Genomic DNA, 27,112 nt, shown 5'->3' with positions numbered 1-27,112 from the left:
GATCGAATTATTTTAAAATAAATCACATCACAACAATAATATTGGAATAGAATGCAGCAAATTGTTCAAAAATTATCTTCATTGGACCAGTCTCTCCTTATTAAAGCAGTAAATTATACCATCATCGAGCTCCAGGCATACAGTGTCATAGTCAAAATGGGGAAATGAGAATACAGGCTATCATGTGACTGGTGGCTAAATGAAGAAGTGTCAGATTCATTGATATTTTACTTTATAGCTTATGAATTACGTAAATGCAGCAAGGGATCCAGTGTTTTTCCGGAATCACATTATATGAAAAAAAGTTTATTAGAAACGGAGATAACTTTCTTCTTAATAACCTTCTATTATAATTGAATAGGAGGTATCTGTCAAATCCATTTGGACATTTAAAATAAAGCATTATAAAGATTTGCATTTCTAATAATTTAGTTCAGGGAAAGAATATTGGGTTAGATTTTCAACTTGCTGCTTTGGCATTTAACTGGCATTGCTGATTAGTTCTTGTCATAAAAATCATTTCATTTTCCTTGAAGGAAAATGCAGCAGTTTCCATAATGAGGGTTTTTATTCTGTTTCCATTTTGTTTATAATGAGCTATATATAAATAGGCACTGTAAAACTCCTGTCCATTGCGTTTATTTACTTGGTTATCCTGAAATTACAGCCCAGGTCTTGTTGGTAAATATTATTAATTCTGTTCCATTTAAGTCAAAGTAAGTATGGGACCTCCATGTGTACAGTATATTTTCAAATGCAGAACTTTGGGACTTTCTCACAAACTCAGAACACTTAAAATGTTTGTTTGCTCCCTTGCTGGCTTCCATATTTAGTCAAGAGGCAGATCGCGATCTTTTTGAGTTTCTTCAGCACCTGGCCTAGGGAATAATTTCTCATCTCCTGCTCAGGTCCAAGATTCCAATGAGTTCAATGCAGACAGGAAGTAGAGTGGGCATCTCTTTTTTCATTATTCGGGTTTAGTTTGATGTTTTAAATGCTTTATGTGCTTTTAGCTAACAGTAATTTTTACTGTTTTTTAATTTGTTTGCTTCATTTGTGCCATTCCATGTCGCTGTCTGGTGTGCTGATAGCGCAATAGTTGAAGTCCAATCATTTCATCTGCGATGAGTAATGTTGTGATACATCCTTCACATTGACAGTTGCCTATTAGGATTCTTGCTTTCCATCACCACAGTCACATACTGGAGAATTTCTTAATTTCCATTTGTGCCTCAGTTGTTTGTGTCTGCCATGATTTGAGCAGATTTGTTTTTAAAAGTTACCATAACTACATGTGGGAGATCAAACCAACATGTTGAATCTTACACAAGGTGCTCCTGTGACCACTTGTATTTTCCATTCAGCTTATTATCCTTCATCAGGGTTGATTGGTATTGGTTTATTATTGTCACTTGTACCGCGGTACAGTGAAAAACTTGTCTTGCATACTGATCGTACAGGTCAATTCATTACACAGTGCAGTTACATTGAGTGAGTACAGAGTGCATTGAGGTAATACAGGTAAAAACAATAACAGTACAGAGTAAAGTGTCACAGCTACAGATAAAGTGCAGTGCAGGTAAACAATAAGGTGCAAGGTCACAAGGTAGATCGTGAGGTCAGAGTCCATCTCATCGTATAAGGGAACCGTTCAATAGTCTTATCACAGTGGGATAGAAGCTGTCCTTAAGCCTGGTGGTATGTGCCCTCACTGCTAGAAATTGAGTGTGTGGATCCAGGTGGCACTGTTACGCAGCTCATAGAGATGCTGCCTCACAGCTCCAGTAACCCATGTTCAATCCTAATTTCTCTGGCAGTGTGGAATTTCCATGTTCTCCTGTGGCTGCACGGATTCGTCTGAGTGTTCCAGTTACCTCCAACATCCCTAAAATGTGTGGGTTGTTTGGTTAACTGGGCACTGTAAACTGCCCCTCGTGTGTAGCTGAGTGATAGAATCTGGGACGGGGGTGGGTGGTTGGTTGATGGGAATGTGAAGAGAGTAAAGTGAGTTAGGACAGGATTAGCATAAACATGGGTACTGGATGGTTGGTGTGGTCTGAAGTGTCTGTTTCCATGCTGTATCTCTCTCTGACTGAATCAATCCAGAAGGGCTTGTGCCTCTTCACCTGCTGGTGGGGAACACTGGTGAGATCCTGGTGAATGGGGAGGTGTTTAATTTTCCTCAGTTCACCAAATTTATTCGAGAGTTGGAGCCACCTGGCATATGAATGGGGTAAGCAATGTTTGTCAGCACAGGTAGCAGATAATTGCAGTGGACATATGGATTCTAGTGGGTGCAGTACATATGGCAGACAGTTTATTTATTAGATTTTAAATGTTTCTGAATGCTAGACGTTAAAATTTATTGAATCATTGGATTTTTTTTTGCAGTTGACAGAACAAGGTTTTATGGGCTGTTAAAGCCCTCACGGACATTGCAGGAATAGGACATCCTGTGAGTGTTGCTTGAAGTTCTGGTGCCAATCAAATTGCGCTGGCTGTGATTGGGTTCCTTTGGGTTCGGAAGATCGAACCTTCACATCAGGACCTGTAGACAGAGGAATATGGCCGGTGATTTCATGTGGGGAACTGGGCCCTTCTTCATTAGAACTGTTGATCTCTTAAACCTCCAGTTTGTGGTTAGTGCTGTAACAATAGTTCACACTGCTAACCTTGAAGCAAGTTTCCCACTAGGGGCATGGGGGTTAAGCAGTCTTGGCAGTTGCAAATTCATAAAGCTGGCTGATCAGTAAACACATTAAATAATTCTCAAATTAGCAAACCAGGAAGGTAAAAAAGAACACACTTCTCAATTTTCTTTCTAGGCATTTTACAGGGTATTTAAGATTGGAATGTCCATCTGAGATTAAGAAGCTAAATTACCATCTGTAAACTTTTATAAATATAAAATCAATTTTATATGAAACGTTTGTGAGGGTATTAAATACACATATGTAAAATTTAAGCATGGAAATGTATTCTTGTCATGCCGAAATCACTGCAATTGAAATTGGGTTTAATCTGCAGTAGAGAGAAATTGCGTTCATTTCTGATTTTCTTAGGATTGCCAGGCAGGAAATTCAACACCTTGCTTCCTGCGGAGATTTGGGTTGCCAACACAAATGCAATTTTGGCCTTTTTTTTAGCCTTCCAGTATGATTTTCAAACTCATTGGCTCAAAATATGATGGGTGTTTAGTTACTCACAGACCAATCAGCTTTTATCAATGTTGATTCGCTGAAGCATTTGAAGGGCAAATAGCATTTCCATTGTTAGCTGGGCTACTCCACAGCAGCCTCACTGCTTATTCTACACACTGCTTACTCTTAAGGTTGAACCTTCCTTGTATCTTCAACAGCATTTCTGCACTTCAGGCTGTCTTCAAGTGGGAATTTGTCTAAATCTATCAGTCCTCCAGAGGGATGACACGGAATTGGAACAAAGACCTCAGAGGCACCACAGGTAGCCATGGAATCTACATGGAAGGAGGCACAGAAAGGTTCATCACCCAAGATCTTAACTGCATATTGATCCACATCAATGCAGGGTACGCTTCAACAACTCCACTCTGTGATTTCCTGCAACTTTTAATGTCACCTCGCACATGTGTCTGGTCTCCGCCACAGCCAGCAGACTCAACTTCTTAGCTTCTGGATCATTCCGGACTGCTGCTGCTGATCTGGCACACTTCAACACTTGATTCTCACCACTGCAATAGGCAAGAGGACTTTCCTGATTTTTCCTTGATACCATAGCTGACGAAGGCCATCCACCGGGATATGTTGGCCTTGCAGGTTACCATAGGTTTTGAAGGTGCCGGAGTTTCACTTCTTGCAGAGGTCTCCTGACTTTCTCCCCCTCCCACCACTCTTCACACACCAATACTCTGTACAGTTTGCTGTGTAATGACGTGGTGGCATGTCACTTTAAGGGCTGGATCCATAGATTACTGTTGTGTAGCTAAGTTCTGGCAAAAGCATGAACTTCCAATATGGATATTTTACATTAAATCTAGGATATAAGTAGCATAGCTTCATGCAAAATCTGAGATTTCGCAGGGTTCCACTAGAGAAGGCTGTAAAGACCGCAGTCTATTGAAGCAGGCTGATTCACTGCTCGTTCCTTTTAGGAGTTCTGAGTTACACTGTATGTGTGGCGATGCCAAAGGTCCTGTCAGTTTCCCAGAGTAATGACAGCAAACCCAGATCATTTTGCTGCCTTTGCTATAACAAAATCCAGGCCTTTGAATTGATGTCAAACTAACACAACTCTAAAGTAAAAGGCAGGAAGAGAAATTGTTAAAAAAAGTAGGGCAAAAGTTGCAGATTTTGAGATTCGTTTTCATGGAGTATAGGATGATCTCCTCTTTTAATACATTCAATTATGTAGCCTCAACAACCCAAAAGGGCAGAGAATTCCAGAGATTCATCAGCCTCTGTGAGAAGAAATTTAAATGCACTTCAGTTTTAAAAGGCCCTTAACTTGTACCTGTCCCAGTGTTCAAGTCTTTCCCACTGGTGGAAGCGTCTCAGCATCTACCCTGTCATGCCGCATTAGGATCTTGTCTGTTTCAATAAGATCACCACCCCCCCCCCCCCTCCATTCTGCTAAACTCCAAAGAACAAAGATCCAACTTCTATAGCCTTGGTGATCGGTGATAGGACAATCCTCTTATCTTGCAAATAGTACTGCATCTTTCTTGAATAAGGGGAGCAAATATAATTGTGGTGTGGCCTCATCAACACCCTGTACAATTATAACAGTATTTCCCTTTCTCTAAACTCCAATCTCCTTGTAATAAAGACCAATATACTGTGTTTTTAACTACTTGTTGCACCTGCCTATTATTTTCTTGTAATTTATGCAGAAGAACTCTTGGATCTCTCTATCCTGATTTGCAGTCTCTCTCCATAAAGATGATAGTCCGTCATTTGATTCCTTTCACTGAAGTGTGTAACCTCACACTTTCCCACATTAAGATCCATTTGCCAAGTTTTTATCCACTCACCCAACCCATCCTGTTGCAGAGTCCAAATATCCTCACTGAAACATTCCCTTCCACTTATTTTTGAGTCAGGGACAAACTTGGATATCTTATATTTCCACCCCTCTTCCAGGTCAGTAAATATTTGAGGGCCAAGAACTGATCCCTGGGGCACATCATGAGTTACATCCTTCTACCCTGAAAAAGACGCCTTAATTTTGACTCTGTTTTCAGTATGTTGACCCTGGAAATTTGGGGCCATTGAACTGAGTATGTCCACAGCTCACAGAGAACTTCATGTCACACAGCATTCTCAAGTCAACAGATGACATAGTTAAAGGCAGCGATGTTACTTTGAGAAATGGTAAATGTAACCATGCTTGCACAACGTGATCATGGTTGTTTCTTGATTCTTGTCAATCTTAATTCTCTACCCTGGCTGTGATTAAAACTATGACCAGCCTGAGTTGCAGTGGCCCTTTCTGTTTTGGTTCCACACATTTGACAGCAGTTTCTAAAATTAATGCGCCTCAGGTAAACCACCTGCCTTAAGTTGACTCATGTCGGTTTTCATTCTCCCAATCTTCATTTCTATTTGAAGGCAGAAGAGGCATTCTGGAAGATTTCATCAACAGTAGATTCTTTGTTTTGTATTTAAGTTTGGCTGTTTTTTGACTCTTTTACAGTCTATTATCATCCTTCCATTTCTCTTCATGCTTTTTTTGCTGGTGCTGATTTCTGATCGGCTACTGGTTTAATTTTTGGGGAAATTTATCTTACTATATTCAGAGCCAAGTTTGCTTCTTTGGCGCTCCATTTTATTGTCACCTCTTGTCATCATTTGCCCTCCCTTTATTTGCCAGCTTTTTTGTTTTCAATGCCTTTTTAGAAGATTTCTAAGTGGTTTTAGTCTTGAAGTGTGGACCATGAAGACGTCTGGAAGAAACAAATGATAATCACATTATTAAATTAAATTAGTGCCTCCAATTGCATGTAAATTCTTCAAAATCTGAACTATTTTTATCTGATTATTTTGCTGAACATATTTCTTAAGTAACTGTATGCCATTTATTGTGATTGAATAGAACCTTGTGAGTTCCAGAATGGCACAATTTAGACAAAACACTTAATGTTGTACCATTCAACATCATTTAAAAAAAGTGTCCAAAAACACACATTTCTTTACAATGGCTTTCTCACTTAACTGAAGGTAACAATGAAATTCAGTATCGGCTTGACTGAAAGTGATGCTGAACAGCATGTATTTTTTGTACACTATGGGCAGAAAATTTCACGGTCTATATATTTTTCAGTTGTGAATTCATCCAATCCAATTTGGCTTATTACATTGTTATTGGCCAAGAGGTATCTGTCATGAAGGACTGCATTTATGATGGGATTGCAAGCTAAGGCTCCAATTTATTCCGAATTTCATATAATGCATCAAGACACATGGGTTCTGCACTCTAATTTAAAATTCTACACAGCAAGTCCCGAGCTCTTAAAGTTTGACAGATGCTGAAATTGCATTGGTTTTGCATTTTTACTACTTTCAAAAGTAGCAAGCTTAGTTATGCTTAAAGCAGCTTCATTCATATTTACAAGGCTTTTGACCTCTAATGAACCAGATGAGTGCAATCATTGTATTTTTAGCACCTGCGTTAATTATATGCAAAAGAATTAAAGACACATTTTTACTGAGATCTTGACACATTTTATTATCTTGTGTCAGGCACTTAACTTCCTGGCAATAAATAAAACTTTACTTCATCTTGACCATTGCCAAAACTCCCTACTCCACAATCACATTCTATAAACATTATCCTCTGAGCTCATTGAGTCACTGATTTCTGACATTTTATGTTGTAATATTTAGCACTGTCATTGGTTTATCTCAGAGACAGTGGAAGTTCCAAGTGCTAAGTTTGTAATGCGTTATTTGCACATTTTTTAAAACTGATGCTCAACCCAGATGCCCATAGATGGATGAAAAACAAAGTTTTGTTTTTTTTATTTCATACATAATCAACCATCTGCATGTTATTTTTGAAATGAGGCATCCCTTGTTTAATTTGCATGTTTTGACAATTTGGCAAAAGAATGGTAGTCAAGAAGGTGAATGGGATTGTCTGTTCTTTGCTTAATTCTCAGGCAGTCCATTGGGAGCAAGGATGATTTGCTTCCACTCCAGTTTTGTGGATCTGAGGTAACTGATAAAGGCCAATGAGGGAACTGCAGACTCTTCCTCAAATGGGGAAGGAGGTGCCTGATCGGATAGGTAGTTTGTGAGACAAACTGCTGTTCCCAGAGAGTAGTGAATCTGTGGAATTCTCTGCCCAAAGCAGGAGGCTACCTCATAAAATATATTTAAGACACAGATAGTCAGATTTTTGCACAGTAGGGGAATTGAGGGTTATGGGGGAAAGGCAGGTAGGTGGAGCTGAGTCCATGGCCAGATCAGCCATAATCTTATTGAATGGCAGAGCAGGCTCGACGGGCCAGACGGCCTCCTCCTGCTCCTATTTCTTATGTTCTTATGTTCCACCATCAGTGCAGTGCTGTTTTTCTAAGGCATAGATTTGAGGTTCTCAGTACCATCCAAATGCTCCATCTCTGAAATATCACAGACCAGGAATTCACATGTGCGAGAGGGGATGTTGCATTTTCACAGGAGGAGACCATTCCACCCATCAGATCTGTGCTCAACAAAGTAATCCCAGCAGTCCTAGTCCTCACTCCTTATTACCTATAGTCCTGCTACTTATTCTCTCTCAAATACCCATCAATTTCCTTCTTTAATTATTTTTGCCATTTACCTACACTGAGGAGTGATTTACAGTCACCAATTAACCTACCAACATGTCACTGCAATGGGGAAAGAAACCCACAAGGGCTTAATAGCTTGCAAACTCACCCAAGGTTGGAGCTTAGCCCAGAGTCCTGGGGATATAAGGCAGCCGTGCCCTTCTGCTGCCTGCTCATCCTTGATTTTTTTTCCATCCACCTGGTAATCCGTGTCTGTGACGGGGCTCTGAATGGGGTGTCAGTTTTGGCAGCCAACTTTGAGGATTGTGTTCAATAGTCCTTCCCTGTAGATAAATTCAAAGGATTTAGTGAGGTTGAGAAAGGCCATGTATTGTAGCCAGTTTTGTTCTCTGCATTTTTCTTGGAGTTGAAGTGCAGTGAAGATTATGTCCACAGTGCCTCTCCATGGAATTTGCTCTGTGGTTCGGCAAGTAGCTCCTCAGCTACTAGGTGGGAGCAATTGAGTAAGACCCAAATGATGACTTCTCCAGTGGCGTGTAGCAGGGAGACCCCTCTGTAGTCACCACTGTCAGACTTGTCTCCTTTCTTCAATATGGTTGTGATTATGGGACCTTTGAGGTCCCTTGGTATTTCCTCTACCAGATGTGGACAATTAAATTGTGAATTTGTGACTGATACCATCTGCAGCTCAAACCTTGTCTATTTTAGTTGGCATATGGTATTTTTAACTACTTATCAGTCAGAGTGATGGCAAGGCTGGCCTGAATAGGTTGTGGTGAGATGGAGTCAAAGGCTCTCACCTCAAGGACACACTCATGGTTGAGGAGGTCTTTGATGTGTTCTTTCCAGTGGCTGTTGATTGCTTCTCTATCACTGATAAGTTCACCCCCATTCTTGAATCTTTGCGGTAGGGCCAGGTATTTAGGATGTTGATGTCCTTGAAAGCATTGAAAAGCCATGGCATATCATGCTGTCAGTGAGTTGCTGTACCTTGCTTTCTTTCTGTCCACCATCTGTTCTTTGGGTCATGAATTTTCTGCTGGACCTCTTCCTATTGGTATTGGTATTGGTTTATTATTGTCACTTGTACTGAGGTACAGTGAAAAATTTGTCTTACAAACCGATCTTACAGGTCAATTCATTACACAGTGCAGTTACATCAAGTTAGTATAGAGTGCATTGATGTAGTACAGGTAAAAAAAAACAATAATAGTACAGAGTAAAGTATCACAGCTACAGAGAAAGTGCAGTGCAATAAGGTGCAAGGTAACAACAAGGTAGATCGTGAGGTCATGAGGTCATAGGTCGTAGTCCATCTCATTGTATAAGGGAACTGTTCAATAGTCGTATCACTGTGGGGTCGAAGCTGTCCTTAAGTCTGGTGGCACGTGCCCTCAGGCTCCTGTATCTTCTACCCGATGGAAGAGGAGAGAAGAGAGAATGTTCCGGGTGGGTGGCGTCTTTACGGTGGTATCATCTGCAAACTTGTAGATGGAGTTAGAGCAGAATCTGGCCACACAGTCATGAGTGTACAGGGAGTAGAGTAGAGGGCTGAGGACGCAGCCTTGAGGTGCACCAGTGTTGAGAATAATCGTGCCGGAGGAATTGCTGCCTATCCTCACTGATTGCGGTCTGTTTGTTAGAAAATCAAGGATCCAGGTGTCTGTAAGGCTGTTTCTTTTTCCTTGAAGTGTTGTAGAGCTTCCAATCCAGGAATTCTCAGGTTTACATTTAATTAGCTCCTCAATATCCTGGTCATTCTCATCAAACCAATCCTTCATAGAGAAACCACGAGTCTTTTCACAGGTGGCAATTATAGTGGGCTTCAGAGCAACCCATAAGAAATGGACAGCTGTAGACAGGGGGTTTGCAGGTTTTCTGTGAGGTCTATGGGAGAAAAGCTACCTTTTGTGGACACCCTGAGAACTTCCACTATGACTTCATTATCACACAATGAAGCATCACTGACAACTTCGGAAACTTTTTTTTCAATTATTACATAATGCCATGCAAAATTATAGTATATACAGTACCTGCAGCTATCTCCATACTTAGCTGCATTTGCTTCATTGGAGACAAGTTCTCAAAAGATTTGTGTCCATCCTACATCCAGAATATTCTAAAAGGAGGGAAAGCATGAATTATTCTGCAAGTTCAGTTCGCCAAGCTGCACGTTATAATAGCGTTGTTAAAATTTAGTGGAATGGCATGTATGGGGAATTTACCAGGAGAATAGAGTTTGTAAAAAAAATATACACTAACTTGTGTGTTTTATTGCAAGAGCGTTATGGGTGTTTTATTTAAGAATGTTAAGATAGTGTCATTGCAATACTTTGATTAATATTGGCATAGGACATATTTGCCTATAATTTATGGATTGCTTAGTAATAGTATCAGGAAATAAGCTTATATTTCGAAATCAGTCGATATGTGAACCTGACTGCTGAGCACATAATAAGCCTGCGCAATGGGGTAAAGTTTCTTTCCCCATTATAATACAAAAAAAACACTGGAAAAGAATTTAAATGCTTTGAGTTTTTCACAACAGCTTTTTATAAATAATATTGGGTGAATATCCTTTAAACTGACATCTAAGTGTAATTGGCCATGTGTGATGTCCAGTTTGCAACAAATGAGTAAACCCAATTAAATCTATATCACTGATTGCTTTAGAAGCATTCAGTTCTCTAGAGGATATCAACCTCTGAAGGGAGCATTTTATTCATAAAAGGAGTCAAAATAAGATCTATTACAAAGTTGCCAAGGAGACCAAAGTTGATGGTGCATTGCTACAACTGAACTCAGCAATGTAGATTTTAAAATTTGTATTCTTGGAATGTGGGTGTCTTTTGCAAGGCCTTCATTACATGTCCATCTCTAGTGAACCTAAGAAAGGTGTTGTCAGGAAAGCAGTTCCCAAGATTCTCTTTCAGGTGTGACGAGTCAACTAGAAAATGAGCCCAATCAGAATGATGTGTGACTGTAAAAGAAATTTGGTGTCTTAGTTTTCCCGTGCATGTGTTACCCATGCCTTCTTAAAATAAATATAAAAGAATTATAAACTTTCATCTTTCACCACCAATAATATTTTACTGAATGAAAAACACGATGATGCTGGAGGAGCTCAGCAGGCCAGGCAGCATCCGTGGAGAAAAGCAGGCGGTCAACGTTTCGGGTCAGGACTCTTCGTCAGGACTGAAGATAGGAAAAGGGAAGGCAATATATAGGAGAGAAAAGCAGAGCAGTGACAGGTGGACAAAAGAGGGGAGGTGGGGGTGGGCACAGGGTGGTGATAGGTAGATGCAGGTGAGAGATAGTGATAGGCAGAAGCCGGGGAGGAGGGGAGAGCAGATCCACTGGGGGATGGGTCACAGGTAAGGAAGACAAAAGTTGGGGGTAGAAAAAAGAGAGGCTAGGAAAGGGAAGAAAAGGAGAGGCATGGTTGGGGTGGGTGTGGGGCTGGTTGTTGGGATTTACTGTCAATTTAGTCCTTTTGAAGTAGTCACAGTAGAAATGTAGGAAACATCACAACCAGCTTGTGCTCAGCAGAATCCCACAAACAGAAAGAAAATACATGGCCAGATGATCCTCTTTAGATGTTAGTTGAGGGATAAGTGTTGGCTGGGACACCAGGATAGCTCCCTTGCTCTTCAAATAGTGCAATATGATCTCTCTCTGAGAGCGGGATGGGGCCTTTGTTTAGCATCTTGTCCGAGACGATACGATCATCAGTAACGTACCGGCTCGGAATCTTTTCTTGGATGTCAGAACAGGGACTGGCACATGCAAACTTCTGCTGCAAATTCCAGCACTGAGCTGATGGTGAAGGTTACGGATTGGCGAGATGCTGCCACAGAAGCCATGGTGTGTTGCTGCAGTCATTCTGTACATGGTGTATATAGTACCACCCCGTCCCCACAATCCCACCCCCATCAGGTTTGGTGCTTGCCTTTCATTGTGGGGGGAGGAGTTGCTGAAGGGGTAACTAGTGTGGGGAATCTGTACAAATGAGACATGGAGAAAAGGAATGCATTAGGCAGGAAGCTCAGGCTATCTGGAGAAACAAATACTGCCAATGCTAACTATTTACAGAATGGGAACCATTTCGGGTGAAAATGACAAAAAACTGCGGATGCTGAAAATCTAAAGTAAAAACAGAAAATGTTGGAAAAAGTCAGAAGGTCGGGCTCCATTTGTGGGAAGAGAAATGGGGTTAACATTTCCGGTTAAACTGGGAAGAGATCAAAAAAAGCTTGTCGAGCTGCAGAGATGCTGGGGGAAATAAGACTGGTGTGACCTGTAACTTCAAACAAGGATATCTTTTTCCAGAGGTTAAAATGTCTAATACCAAAGGGCATGCGTTTAAGGTGAAAGGGGGTAAGTTCAAAAGAGATGGGCGGGGCAGGTTTTTTTTAAACACAGAGGGTGGTGGATGCCTGGAATGAGCTGCCAGGGGTGCTGGTGCAGGCAAATAGGATAGGGAAGTTTAAAAGGCTCTGAGATAGGCACATGAATGTGTGGAAAATGGAAGGATATGGACATTGGGTAGGCAGAAGGGATTAGTTTAGTTGGGCATTTGATTACTAATTTAGTTAGTTCGGCACAACATTGTGGGCTGAAGGGCCTGTTCCTGTGCTGCAATGTTCTATGTTCCGTGAGCTATGATACTTAGTCAGTGAGTGATTGGGAGCAGTTGGAGAGTGAGAACATGGACAAAAGAATGTAGGAGTTGTGAAATGCAGAGCAGGAAGACATTCCCGGCAGGGCATGGCCTCCACTTCCATAGGAAACAAAGAAATAAAGGGGGACAAAACAGACAAGCTGAGCCAGTGTCAGAGATGGATGACTGATACAGACAGAAATTAAGAAGGCTGCAGTGTGCCCAGACAGAAGATGAGGTGCTGTTCCTCAAATTTGTATTGGACCCTGTTGTAACAATGCAGGAGGCCACAGACTGATAGGTCAGAGTGGGAGTGGGATGGAGAAGTAAAGTGGCAGACAACAAAAAGCTCAGGGTCACCCCTGCAGACTGAAAGCAGGTGCTCCACAAAGCAGTTACCCAGTCTGCTTGTTGGTTTCTCCAATGCAGAGAAGACCACATTGTAAACACCCAATGCACTGGGCTGAAAGAAGTGCATGTGGATCACTGCTTCACCTGGATAGACTGGGTCCCTGGATGGTGAGGTAGGAAGAGATGAAAGGACACGTGTTGCATCGCCTGTAATTGCAAGGGAAAGTGTTGTAAGAAGGAGGGTGATTCACGGGAATGGGAGAGTGGATCAGGGAATCATGAGGGGAACGGTCCTTGCAAAATGCTGAAGGAGGGGGAGAGGGTAAGATGTGTCTGGTGGTAGAATCTCTTTGGAACTGGCAGAAATTGCATCAGCAACATCCCCCTCCCCTGCCCTCCCTAAAGCTTGACAAGATTTTTGACCTGAAACATTAACTCTGTTTCTCTTCCCACAAATGAAGCCTGATCTGCTGAGTATTTCCAGCATTTTCTGTTTTTATTAACCATTTAGGGCTCCTTATTGGTCCAGGGCTCAGTGCAATTGTGCAAGTTATGTAGGTGCAGATGTAGGATGTGGTTAGAATAATCGATCAGTTTTGGATCAAATAGATGCTGTATTATTATAGGTGCACCTGAAAGATTTGGAATGTCTGAAAATGAGCACTTGCCATCGAATATCTAGTCTGGTATTATTCTGGATTGCACATTTGATTGAATACCTGTAGGCTTCAGCCTTCCCACTCAAAGAGTGCGATAGCTTACACTGACTGTCCTGCATTTTGGAATGCCAGATAATCACTTAAATGAATAGCCACACCCATTATTCAACATTAGTAATTTGTAAGAAACATGATATTTAAGATTTAACCTATGTTCAATCATGATCAAAGTTCATCCAAAAATGAAACACATGTTGTTCATTATTAGCTTAATAACTTATTTGTTGCAATATCAATATCCAAAATTACTTAGTTGCTCTTTCCTCAACATATTGAACAATTAAATTGTTTTTCAAAATTTACATTTTTTCAACTAAATTATTTAAAGTTTATAATCTTTTTGAGAATTCTAGCTGTGAAATAGATGAAAGAAAATCAAAAATCACTCAGAACCAAAGAAAATACCTTAACTTTGGCATTCTGAAAAATGAACTTTGGGGTGATTTTGAATTTGGGTGAAATTTGAAGAGAGGTCTAACAGGAGGCTGATATGATATTGGCTGTTTTACAGTACCACAAAAAACACTTCCTCTTTTAAGTTTGGAACTGAACGCAGTCGTAAAGAATTAAATATTAACTGCATACACAATAGAATATATGTTATTCAGTCCCTCAGGGAGGCAACTTTACAGATTTGCCACTGCATCTTCTGACATTCTCTGTTGAGACAATGTATTGATGATGATTCCTATACCATTACTGTTTGCAGTATGTGACCATTGTTTGCAGTATGTGACCAATAATTGTTGCATTTCAATTCACCCCTCAACAAAATTCAGTCTAAAAACAAAGAAATCGGTCATCAAGGTCTAAGACATCTTTCAAGCTTTTGATGGGATCTGTGCCCTGTGCTTCTAAATAACTTACCATTGTAGCGACTTGCCGTTTGAGCAAGCGAACCGGCTCGACGGTCAGGTCGCGCGTCGTCGGAGTGGTGAGGCCCAAGATGGCGTTGGGCCTTTGATGACGTAGCGCATACATCATTTCTGTTTTTGTTGGGCGGGAACCATTCCTCTTAAAAGGCCCGCGCAAGGTGGGAAAAGAAATCAGTTTTTGTTCTGCAGCCCGCCAACTAGTGTCTTGCTTTCACATCGCGGTAGCAGTCACTACACCATTATATATTTCCTGCAAAATGTGTATTTATTACTGTATTTATTCTCCATTTGACTGCTTGATCTCACTCATTCATTTTAATTCAGATGCTCCCTGGAGCTTCATTCTGTCACTGTTCTTTCTCACAGGAAGCTCCTCGTGTTATGATCCAGTTCCCTTTTCCTGCTGATAGATTCCATCAGTTTCAAGCCATACATACGCAAAGCGGAAAATCTCAAGAATACTCCACGCTTTGATCAGATGAATCAATAAATATCTCGCTCATTTAAACTGGTGAAGTTAGAGGTTCTTTGTCATTTGTAGTTCTGATAAATTTTTACACCTCTTGCCTTGGTGCCTTCAACAATGGTTCCTCAACAACTGTTAGCTTTCACCCACTCCCTTCCTCCTTGGACCAAAGGTGGGATTCCAGCATCTTCTCTCCTGCTAAAACTGCCTCCAAGAATAAAAAAAGTTCTTCTTGTGCACCAACCAATTCTGTACTGCATAACATCTTACTTTTGGCTAGCCCTATTTATATCTGTTTCTTCGCATTATATATGGAACATGATTTGTTTTCAGTGAAGCATTAATGAGTCTGTTGCTCCTGCTTCCTGCTCTCATCCTAAGTTGAAACATTTCATTAGCTTTGCTGCCAATCTCCATCCTTCCCTTTTGACCCTCTGTCTTGTTGTCATCTTTTCTGGGTATTGGGTGGTATCTGATATGATATCTTTACTGGTCACATGTACATTGAAACACACAGTGAAATGCATCTTTTACATAGAGTGTTCTAGGGGAAGCCCGCAAGTGTCACCACGCTTCCGGCACCAACACAACTTACTAACCTGTATGTCTTTGGAATGTGGGAGGAAACCAGAGCACCTGGAGGAAACCCACACAGACACGGGGAGAACTGCCATGGGTGCTATGATTACATTTCCTCCCACCCTGTTTCCTGTAAGGAAACAATTCCGATCACTGAGTTTTTTTATGCCTATCACGTCTGTCCTGAAGGTAACATTTTCCACTTTCATGTTGCCAATGTGTGTTCCTCCATTTTCAGCCAAGGATTTATCTCCACCAGGCCCTTACCCACATCAGTTCTACCTCCTTCACTTCCGCTGTACCCTTTGCTCTCTTTTCCTGAACTTCAACAGTGTTCCTCCTGTACTTGACACTCACACCTCCAGCTTTCATATTCAGTAGACCACCTTCCATTATTTCTGGCATCACCAGCATGATGCCATCACCATATCCATCTTCTCCTTTCCTTTCAGCATTCCAGTGGAACCATTCCCACTGTGAGTCTCTGGGTTACACCTCCAACTTTACCAAGCATGCTCTTGCCATGACAGCTTCTCTTGCAGTTGCACGAGATGCAACCCTAGCTCTTTGACCTCCCTCCTTCCCACCATACAAACATAAGAGCATGAGAAATAAGAAAAGGAGTAGACCACTTAGCCCTTTAAGCTTGCTCTGCCGTCCATCAAGATCTTGGCTGATCTTCTACCTCAGTGCTGTTTTTCTGCACTGCCCCCCCCCCCCCCCCCCGTATTCCTCGGTTCCCTAAATATCCACTCCTCAGCCAGAAGAAACATTATTCCTTGGTTCCCTAAATATCCACTCCTCAGCCAGAAGAAACATTATTCCTGCATCAAACCCATTGAGCCTTGAATGAAATTTGTAAGTTTCAATGAGATGATCTCTCATTCTTTTAAACTGGAGAATTCAAGGCCTAATGTGAAGGAGCAACCTACTTTTATTTTCCAAGTGTATATAGTGCACTCCTGCTCACAATGTATTCTGTTCTACGTTGGGGAGACCAGATGCATACTGGGTGACTATCTTTTGTAAATCTCCACACAGTTCACTAAAGTGATGCTGAACTTTCAGTCACTTGTCACCAATAGGCTTCTGTCTCCCCTCCACAGACCTTCCCTTCTGCCCTTTCCTCCCTTTCTCTGCACCTCAAATATTGTTTCAGCTCCAACCTGCACCATTCCTGGTGTAAGATCATTGAACTGAAATTCCCATTTTCCTCCAGCAATGCCACTTGATCAGCATTTTCCGTTTTTGTATGAGTCTCTTTCTCTGTTGGATGAGATGTCAGAAATCCCTTGCTGCGTTTTACATGATCTTCATGCAGTACTGGTATCTTCCTCCCTCTCTGCGAGAAATATTTTTGGTTCTTTGCATTTCACCAATCCTGCTGCAGGTGATATTATTCCAAAATTATACTCCTTCACTCCTAACAATTCAATCGTGTCATCCCACATTCCAGTTCTCAAGATTCTCTGTGTTGTAATTATAACTAATCAGTCTCTCAGTACAATCCCTCTTATCTATAAAACTTGTCGCTTTTATAACATAAGTTTGATTTTTGCCTATTCATGACTCCCGGAACCTTTCTTACCATCTCTGGCTCTGTTGGGATCCAACAACCTTTTTTCATGGGCAGGAATGGAGGATAAATCTCCTGGGTATATTGATCTGGAGGGTGTTAATGAATGTGCAGTTGAAGTTGAATAATTAACAAAAAAATGAATGTCACAGTTAAGATGATGAGTAGAGAGAGAGCACTGTGAATGAGCTTAGAATTCTGGAGAATCCTTGAAAATTTATGCTGAATCGGAAAAGCCACCAACTACAGTATAAATAGAAAAAAATAGAAAGCTTTCATACATTTTCTTGTGATTTCAATTTGTCCCATTTTCATGCTTCTATTTTTCTATATTTGAATAGATATCCAGCTCTTAAAAGTTGTCGTTGAAAGGCTACTGCCTCCCTTTTGTAGAATATAGAACAGTACAGCACAGGAACAGGCCATTCGGCCCATGATGTTGTGCCGAACTAATTAAATTAGTAATTAAATGCCAACTAAATGATTCCCTTCTGCCTACACACAATGTCCATATCCCTCCATTCTCTGCACATTCACGTGCCTACCCAAAAGCCTCTTAAGTGCCTCTGTCGTATTTGCCTCCATCCCTGGAAGTGCATTCCAGGCACCCACCGCTCCCTGTTTAAAAAAAACTTGCCGCACACATCTGCTTTGAACTTACCCCCTCTCACTTTAAATGCATGTCCTCCAGTATTACCCATTTCAACCTTGGGTAAAAGATACCAGCTGTCTACTCTATCTATCACATAGATGCCACGGCCAAGAAAGCTCACCAGCATCTCTACTTCCTTAGGAGGCTAAAGAAATTCAGTTTGTCCCCTTTGACACTCACAAACTTTTATCGATGCACCATAGAAAGCATCCTATCTGGATGCATCACGGCTTGGGACGGCAACTGCTCTGTCCAGGACCACAAGAAACTGCAGAGAGTTGTGGACACAGCCCAGCGCATCATGGACACCAGCCTCCCTTCCTTGGACTCTGTCTTTACCTCTCGCTGTCTTGGTGAAGCAGTCAGCATAATCAAAGACCCCACCCACCCGGGTCATTCTCTCTTCTCTCCTCTTCCATCAGGTAGAAAATACAAGAGCCTGAGGGCACGTACCACCAGACTTAAGGACAGCTTCTACCCCACTGTGATAAGACTATTGAACGGTTCCCTTATACGATGAGATGGACTCTGACCTCACCATCTACCTTGTTATGACCTTGCACCTTATTGCACTGCACTTTCTCTGTAGCTGTGACACTTTACTCTGTATTGTTATTGTTTTTACCTGTACTACCGAATGTAACTGCACTGTGTAATGAATTGACCTGTATGATCGGTATGCAAGACAAGTTTTTCACTGTACCTCGGTACAAGTGACAATAATAAACCAATACCAATACCAATATGACTTTCATAATCTTATAAACTTCTCTCAGGTCTCCCCTCAACCTCCGCCGCTCCAGAGAAAACAATCCAAGTTTGTCCAACCTCTCCTCATACCACATGCGCTCTAATCCAGGCAGCATCCTGGTGAACCTCTTCTGCATCCTCCAAAGCTTCCACATCCTTCCTATAATGGGGCGACCAGAACTGCAATACTCCAAATGCGGCCTAACTAGAGTTTTATAAACATTCCGGATCATCACAACATACTGAGTAAAAAGAAGTTTCACCCCTGGCTATTTTGCCAAGAATCTAAAATTATTGTCCACTGACTGCTAAACCTCCAGCCAAAGGAAAGATTTTCTCTGTACTAGCCTTGGAACATGCCTTAACCGCCTTTAGTTAAATGTCTTCTAATGCTTTCCTGTTCTAAGGAGAATGACCCCGGTTTCTCCAGGGAATTGAAAATCCTTATCCCTAGAAGGGGGACCACTCTCAGAAATCTCCTTTGAACTCTCCCCAACATCTCAACACACTTTTTCTTTAGTTATCATTTTAATACTTTTATCAACTTCCACAGCCATTTTCAAAGACTTATGTGCATTCCCCCTAAGCCTCTTTGTTCCTATATCACCCTTAGAATTGTGTCACTGAGCCCACACTGCCTCTTTGCATTCTTCCTGTCAAAATACATTATTTCATCCTTCTCTACATTAACTTTTATCTGCTGCCTATCTCCCTATTTCACCAGTCTGTCTGTTCTGACATCTGTGACTAACTTCCAAGCTTTGTGTCATTGGCACATTTTAACATTATATTTCCTACATCCTTGTCTAAGTCATTAGTATATTTTATAAAGAGCAACGGTCAGAGGACTGACCCTGGGGGATACCACTGGATGTTTCCCATCAGGCTAAAAGTAATCATTTAATGGTACTCTCTGCTTTCTCTCTCACAGCCAGTTAAGCATCCACACTGTCAACCCCCTCAATCATTGTTCTAACAAATTTATTAAGTAGCACAGGAGCATTGTAGTATAGTGGTTACTATTACATTGAAGAATTACACCACAGCAGCTGGGGGATTTAATCCAAGTAATTAAATAGATCTGGAAGTATTTTTAAAAAATACAAGTGTCAGTAGTGATAACCTTGAAACTCCAAGATTGTTGCAAATTAATGTTGGACAATAAATACCGCATTGCCAAACAGTAACAACTTGACCAAATGCATTTTAAGAGCCCAGATGCTATAATTTGCAGCTTTGTAACATAAATTTTATGAACATAATTTTTAAATTACATTCACAGTAATTTTAATTCTGCAGTTGAAACAATAATGTAATTGATGTGATATTTGTGTAATTATTATATTTCACTTTTCACCTCAATGTATGTTTTCAAAAACTGATAGTAGTGAGGCAAAAAATTCTTTAGCAGACACAAAGATAAAAATAAAGAGAGAAAGTTACATTAAAGGCAAGCTTTTTTATATATTTCTCCAACACCTATCAATTAAAACATAAGGGTTATAAACATACCTATAAAACCAGACAATTCAGACAAAATGACCATCTGTATAAATAGCAGCTGCTGTGTAGGATGTATGTGTCGTCCCCTTAGATTTCTTCATGGCTTTACTGACATTTAGAGGTGAGTAATCACTGCAGGATTAATCCAGGCTTTGATAATATTTCAGAACTCCTTCGAGATATGAACACACAGATGTAATGACCCATTGCAAAATCCACAGCACTTTTACTAATGTGTGTAAAAACTCTTCAGTGGGAAGAAACATGATAAATATACAAAAAAACATAGTTGTATTAATTCTCCTGCCCTCTACTGTGAGTCTTTATTTAACTTATTCGATTCATATTGTGACCTAAGATTTTATCCTAGAAATTCTCGGATGGGATTTGGCCTGTGTCTGTTCTTTGATCAACTACTCCAAAGCTAATCCCACTGCCCTGCACTCATACTATTGCTATGTATTTTAAAATAATCTTCACTTTTTGCTTTAAAAAATGTAATGATTACATTTCTTGTTGTAACAACTCACTAAATAAGTAACCTCCATCGATAATGGCTTTGGGCAATAGGGAAGATATTATTCCTGCTGTGGAAGGGAGACGAGCGGCGGTAGTCATAAACCCAATCAGGGGCTGAGATTGACAAAGAAGCACAGTAGTGATGGGGTAGTGGTAGGTCTATTTGGGCAAGGGCCAACATTTAAGTGGCTAGAGATGAAGTGGAGTGGGATTGGACTGGGGCTTCAGAAGATCACAGGGCCAACAGAGGACGGAGCATATATACCTTGGGGAAAAGGATAGGGAAAGGGAGACAGATCAGACAGTCAGGAGGTGCAATGTTAGTGGGAGAGTGTGGGTCAGGCCTAGGCCAATCAGAGTGTTATAGATTGATCAGTGATACAGAGACTGTATCATGTATGGGGAAGGGGAAGGAGCAAAGCAGAACAATGAAATATAATTATGGGACATCTTAGTGGATTTCCAGTCCTGCCTTTCATTCAGAAATCCTTGTTATCCAGGGAGCATCGAATAATATTCGCTCCAGGGATAATTTGCTTTAAATTTCCTTGTGGTGCTTCAAAAGCAGGGTTGCATGGTAAATGATGAAATTTTTTATGGAAATCATACAAGCAAAGGCCCAGCTGAATATCTACATGACATGAAACGACCCTGAAATGGTTGCTATTGTGTTTGACTCGCATGTTGTTGAAAAGTACAATGCTACGTGACCCAGTTTCAAGGCACTTGTGTTTTAAGATCAGCAGAAGTGAGGAAATAAATGTCACCAAGAATTGCTTTGAGACTACTCTGCTCTGTCACTATAACTTAGGTGGAAGTTGAGCAGAAATTTGATCAGGATGCACGAGTTGGCAGAATATAGACTGCTTAATCAAGTAAGCAAAACATAGTTGGGAAATGTGAGGTTTAGCAATATGCAAGGAAGATTAGAAAAATAGTGATAAACTAGTTAACATTTTTGCACAGAGAATATTAGTATTTATGAGATGCAGAAAGAAATGTTGTATTTATACCAACTTTATAATGAATACAATTGTCCAAAGAAAGATATGCCCAGATGTATTTTAGAGGCTGGATCAATTTGAAAGCTGTTGTTGGAGACTGTCTTCACTTATTTTAATTTCTTTATTCCACAGAGTTGCAGAGCAGTACTTGTGGAAACCCTGGTGTACCACATGGAGGTATTGTTCATGGCACAAGCTTTGATGTTGGAGACAGGATCTCGTACTCCTGTGTGCATGGTTATATCCTCGATGGACATCCCCAGCTGACCTGCATGGCTAGCTCAGGAAATACTGCATCATGGGATTTCCCTGTTCCCATTTGTAAGGGTGAGTAAAATGAATTTTGTCAGATGTTTATTTTTCAAAATCTGGAAAGACTATTCACTGACATTGCTTGTTGCTGTCTATTGTGTTTTATGGTGTATCTTATTTACATATAAAAATGATTCCCCGATGAATGGTGTTTTAAATTGAAATAGATCTTTCCCTAATGACTTAAACACTTTGCCATATGTTGCATACCATATTAAAATACAGAATTTGAATTCAGAATATACAGTATAGATTCTACTGCAGAGATTATGTGATTCCCCTTGTTTCGTGAGAACTTGTTTCACTTTACGACGTCTCGAGTCATACAGATAATATTAAGGGCTGAGCTCATTTTAAGGTGCTGAGTTCAAATAGAATGTAACAGTAAAAATGAGTCATCAGGATCAAAGATCACTGTTTATTATGATTTCAATAAAGGAATCCATTACCGGTACAAATTTATAGAATAAAGTAATTGAGATTTAGGACACAGTTTTCTATCCGAGGAATTTTAATACTGATTAATCTTCAAGAGTCAACAATAGCAGTTTTGAGAAAGATTGTAACTATTGTTGTACATAGGACATTGATCATAGAACAGTACAACAGTACACACACAGCTCTTCGGCCCATGATGTTGTGCCGAACCAATTAAATTAGTAATTAAATGCCAAACTAAACTAATCCTTTCTGCCTGCACACAATGACCATATCCCTTCATTCTCTGCATATTCATGTGCCTATCTAAGAGCCTTTTAAATGCCTCCATCATATTTGCTTCCACTACCATCCCGGCAATGCATTCCAGGTATCCACCACTCTCTGTGTAAAAACAAAATTGCTCTGCACATCTCCTTTGAACATACTCCCTCTCACCTTAAACGTATGCCATCTAGTATTAGACTTTTCAACTGTGGGAAAAAGATACCAACTGTCTATCTATGCCCCTCATAATCTTATAAACTTCTATCAGGTCTGCCCTCAGCCTCCACCACTCCAGAGAAAACAACCCTAGTTTGTCCAACCTCTCCTTATAGCACATGCCCTCTAATCCAGGCGGCATCCTCGTAAATCTCTTCTGCATCCTCCCCAAAGTCTCCACATCCATCCTATAATAGGGCAACCAGAACTGAATGCACTTCTCCAGGTGTGGCCTATCCAGAGTTTTATAAAGCTTAAACATAACTTCCTGACTCTTGATACAAAGAAACAAATCAATCTGACATATTGCTGCAGTTTCCTGAAGAATGAACCAATACACAGACAACTGGAAATCAAGCTGTAGACTCAACAGTGAACCAAATGTCTCATAACCTCGCTTACGACTTATCCCCTTGGTCATGCTGGTTTCACCCTATCAGAGACATCCTCCTCTCTGGCCTCCTTACAGCTTTGGAAGTTCCTTTTCTGTTCTGATGAAGGTCTCCAACCTGAAATATTGACTCTTTGTCTCTTCCCACATGCTGAGTATTTCCAGCATTTTCTGTTTATCTTTTAGATTTCCAACATCTACAGTTTTTTTGATTTTCAACCAAGTATTATTGTGCTTTGCCCACACTTACAAATCATTTCATGTGTGCCTTCTCAAATTCCACATATGCTGTTGATTTTTATTTCAATATATTTTTGTTACTTGCAGAGATCACCACAATTCTTTTCATGTCCTGATTTTCAATAACGTTTTGGTAATTTGTTGGAATGGTGGAAAGGTGATGATGAAAGCAAGAAACACCAGCTATTTTAGGAATCTTTGGTAGCAGGGAAACAGATGTAAGGTCATATAATCATCTCAAGTAATCCTTTTCACCTGCTGAATGTATTGCCATGCTTGCACCAGGTTTCCAAGCGTTGTCAATGAAATGCACCTCTTTCACAAATGGATGGATCGTCCCCCTCCATTTATTAATATTAGCCAACGGACAAAATTATAATCCAGTGTGTCTGGTAGGAATAAAATGTGTATTGTAAAATGGGTTATTTGAACAATGGTCTGAATGTCAGGAATACCTAATGTAATAAAGAGGGCAGGCATGGTAATGTAGCGGTTAGTGTAACACTATTACAGCGCCAGCAATCAGGGTTCAATTCCTGCCACTGCCTGTAAGGAGTTTGTATGTTCTCCCCGTGACTGCGTGGATTTCCTCTGGGTGCTCCGGTTTCCTCCCACATTCCAAAGGTGTACAGGTTAGTGGCTTAACATAGGTGTAGTTGGGTGGTGTGGGCTCCTTGGGCCGGAAGGGCCTGTTACTGTGCTGTATAAATAAAGTTAAAAAAAAATCTGAACACTCTTTCAAATACAGTGCCGACCAACATTAAATTGTTTCTTTATTCCCAAAGCTGTTATTGAACCAATGTTGCAGTGATAACCCTTTCTGTTTCATAACTTTTAATTGAAATTAGTAATTGCAGAGCCAGTTCATTTTACATAGGAAGTGTGTGAAACTGTTTGATTAAATACCAGTTATCGAACAACAAGATTCATGCTAATAAATTCATTCCCAGTTACTCATGCTAACAGCTATACAGTAAAATTAGTGTGTTGTACTTTGCCTCAAATTCATTCATTCCATGTACTTCTGACTATCAGTGTCTGAGATAGAAATATATTTTTGAAAAGACTGAACCAAGAAAAAAAATTAAATACGCAATGTTATGAATGTGGATTGCAGTTTCCTCAGACAGTGTTTATTTTGCAGTTTGTAGGGATGTTGTGAAAGCATTGGAGTGGGTGCCATTGCCTGTTTGGTATGAAGCACGCAAACCCACAGCCTCATGCACATGATTAGACTGACTAAAATGGCTTTTCCATTGTAATCTCTTGCCAATGCAGGAAGTTGGGTACAGATTAGTGGTGGGGGTGGGGAAGGTGGGATGGTGGAGGGTGAGAAAACCTGGGAAATAGGGAGAAAATTGTGGTTTGAGAGAAAGCTAGAGAGGATTCACAAGGGAAGAGATGAAGTCAGAAGCGTGTCAGTCTGGGATACAATCATGGGAGTGGGTCAATCAGGGATATGGTCTTTGTGTGTGTGTGTGTGTGTGTGTGTGTGTGTGTGTTGGGGGGGAGAGGGTGGTGGCTCTGCATGTGGACATAGGCACAAAGTGTTTGTTGGGCTGATAGGTGACAATGAGAACTTAACAAAGTAATCTGAAGAACGTCTCAACCCCTCTGATGGTGGCCAGCTTCAGATATTTGAGGCTCTGCCTTTCGCTGTATGATGTCGCTCCCATGTTTAGGGATCTCTTAAATATCTGTGTGCGTGCGTGTGTGTGCGTGTGTGTGTGTGTGTGTGTGTGCGTGCATATCATATGCATGGATTGGTCAAAAATCCTGTTGTACACAACTGGTGTACTCAATCAAATTCAACCATCATAATTTGAAAAAAAATCCATCAAATAGCACATAACTGGTGCGTGATGGGATAGAATTTTAGGCTAACAGATGTTAAAATGCAAAAAAATGGTTGTTATAATAATTCATAATCATAATTATATATGTATATTCATGCCAAGATGACACTGTTCTCTCTGTGCAAATATTGAGTAAAATCAAAACTTTCAGCTGAGTAGCTTTTTCACTCTGTGGGAAGTTTTTTTTACTATCTGACCAGCAGAGGGAGTTTATACTGCAGTCACAACATCTCTTTAAGGAACTTTGTCTTTTTAATTTTGCATTCCATTAAGGTGTAAAAACTTCTTTAAAAATAGTAACATTTTTCTTCCTTGTTTACGATTGGTGAAAATTATTCACTGTGATTGGCTGCTTGGTTGGCTGGATGACATCACAGCTGCCGCAAACTAATAATCCCATTGACCTGGCCTGATACCAGCCAACATTGAAGAAGAGCTCACACTCTCAACGTCTCTGGAGATTAGACATTCTATTGTGTGACACAATACTTAAGTGCAGCCCACGATGGAAATTCATTAGCTGTGTAGTTATAGACAGTGCAAACCAATACGTACGGTGGTGAGCTTCAATAGTGAGGCCTGATTTGGTGATGCGTAACAGATTCCTCCGCCCGTGTAGGTAGGTGCACTCAAACGTAGTTTTTGCTGTAGTTCCTTGGTCCCACACCGATGGTAGAGTGAGCAGGGGAATGATTCTTGTGTATGATGGAATTTCACACACTGGACCTTTGAAGCATCTTCCCAGTTGCAGAAGAATTTCTTGGCCTGTAACTTTGGCAGCTTTCTTTGACGTCAGCAGCAAGTACCATTACTTCGTTGTTGACCACAAATTCCAAACTATCATATTAAATGTGCTGCTTATTTTTACTTTCATAATAACTTCACTTTCTTCAGGGGTTTACTGTTGCTATTGCACTGTATGAGTCCTCCTAATTATCAAATTATTTGGTGTTAGTAAGAAATTTGAAAACAATATTAAAACCTGTTAAGAGAACTTATACTTCTTGAAAACAATTACAACTCAGGATTTGCGAAACAATTGTTTCATAAAATGTCGATGAACTTAGTTAATCATACCCTCATCATAAACAATTATTTAGGCAAAGGGAATAATAATGTAATTGGTCCAGGTTATTTTTCACATTGCTTTGCTTTGTGCAATTAATAAGAATGATTATTAGACATGGCTTTCTCCCATAAATTTAATTTTCTGCCAAGTGGATTTCTAACATGCAGGTCAGAAGATCGGTAACAATACCAGTAACAACACTCAAAAGTCAGAAAATGACCTCCAGGAGATCAAAAACTGCCGAATAATGATGGCATATGTCATCAATTCACACCGGATTTGCTCCCTATCAGTGGGCATCCATTTTCTAGATTTAATTTTGGGTGAATTTTGCATTTTGTTTTGGACCAATAGTTACGAAGGAAGGTGAAATCTGTTTCACATGATGGTGGGAAGTACGAGATCACCCTTTGATTTTGCAGTGATTTACCTTCTGCAGAGTTTACCATTTTGGGAGTCACAGCTTAGAAAGAGAAAATATGTAAATGTAATCCTAATCAATAAGCATGAAATAAATTTTAGATTGTAAATATATTTTAGGTATGACTGGTACAAAATCGATGCATTTGATTGCTTGCACCATGGGCGAGACCAAAAATTAGATTCACTACAGTTAGGCTGACCTTTCAAATTTTGCACTACCATGGCTAATTTATGCAGAATAAATTCTCCATCAAAAAGCTGAAATGTAAAGAATTTTAATAACATATCAAAGCATCAATGTGCCCAAAAGTAGAATCCAGTGAATGCATAAGCTATATCTAATATATATGAACACCAATGATAACAGCTTTCCATATCAGTAGTCAAATAAGTTAGCTGTTCAACTTTAAGATGCTGCTTAAATGATTACAGTCTGTTTTTGTTTAGTAGGGCTCGGTACAGGAACTGAATCAAGCAAACTATGTTAAATGGCACA

At 40.3% G+C, this 27,112-nt stretch overlaps 1 protein-coding gene across 1 annotated transcript in view; it reads left to right on the top strand.

Moving 5' to 3' along the window:
- csmd3b (CUB and Sushi multiple domains 3b) overlaps positions 1-27,112 on the top strand; it is a 1,392,611-nt gene that overhangs the window by 409,042 nt on the left and 956,457 nt on the right. The window contains 1 exon segment of the mRNA XM_052022622.1: positions 21,537-21,731. Within this exon segment, the coding sequence (XP_051878582.1) occupies positions 21,537-21,731 (195 nt within the window).

Source organism: Pristis pectinata, chromosome 9, assembly GCF_009764475.1.
Source record: "Pristis pectinata isolate sPriPec2 chromosome 9, sPriPec2.1.pri, whole genome shotgun sequence".
Taxonomy (NCBI): domain Eukaryota; kingdom Metazoa; phylum Chordata; class Chondrichthyes; order Rhinopristiformes; family Pristidae; genus Pristis; species Pristis pectinata.
This window is presented reverse-complemented; position numbering and strand designations above follow the sequence as displayed.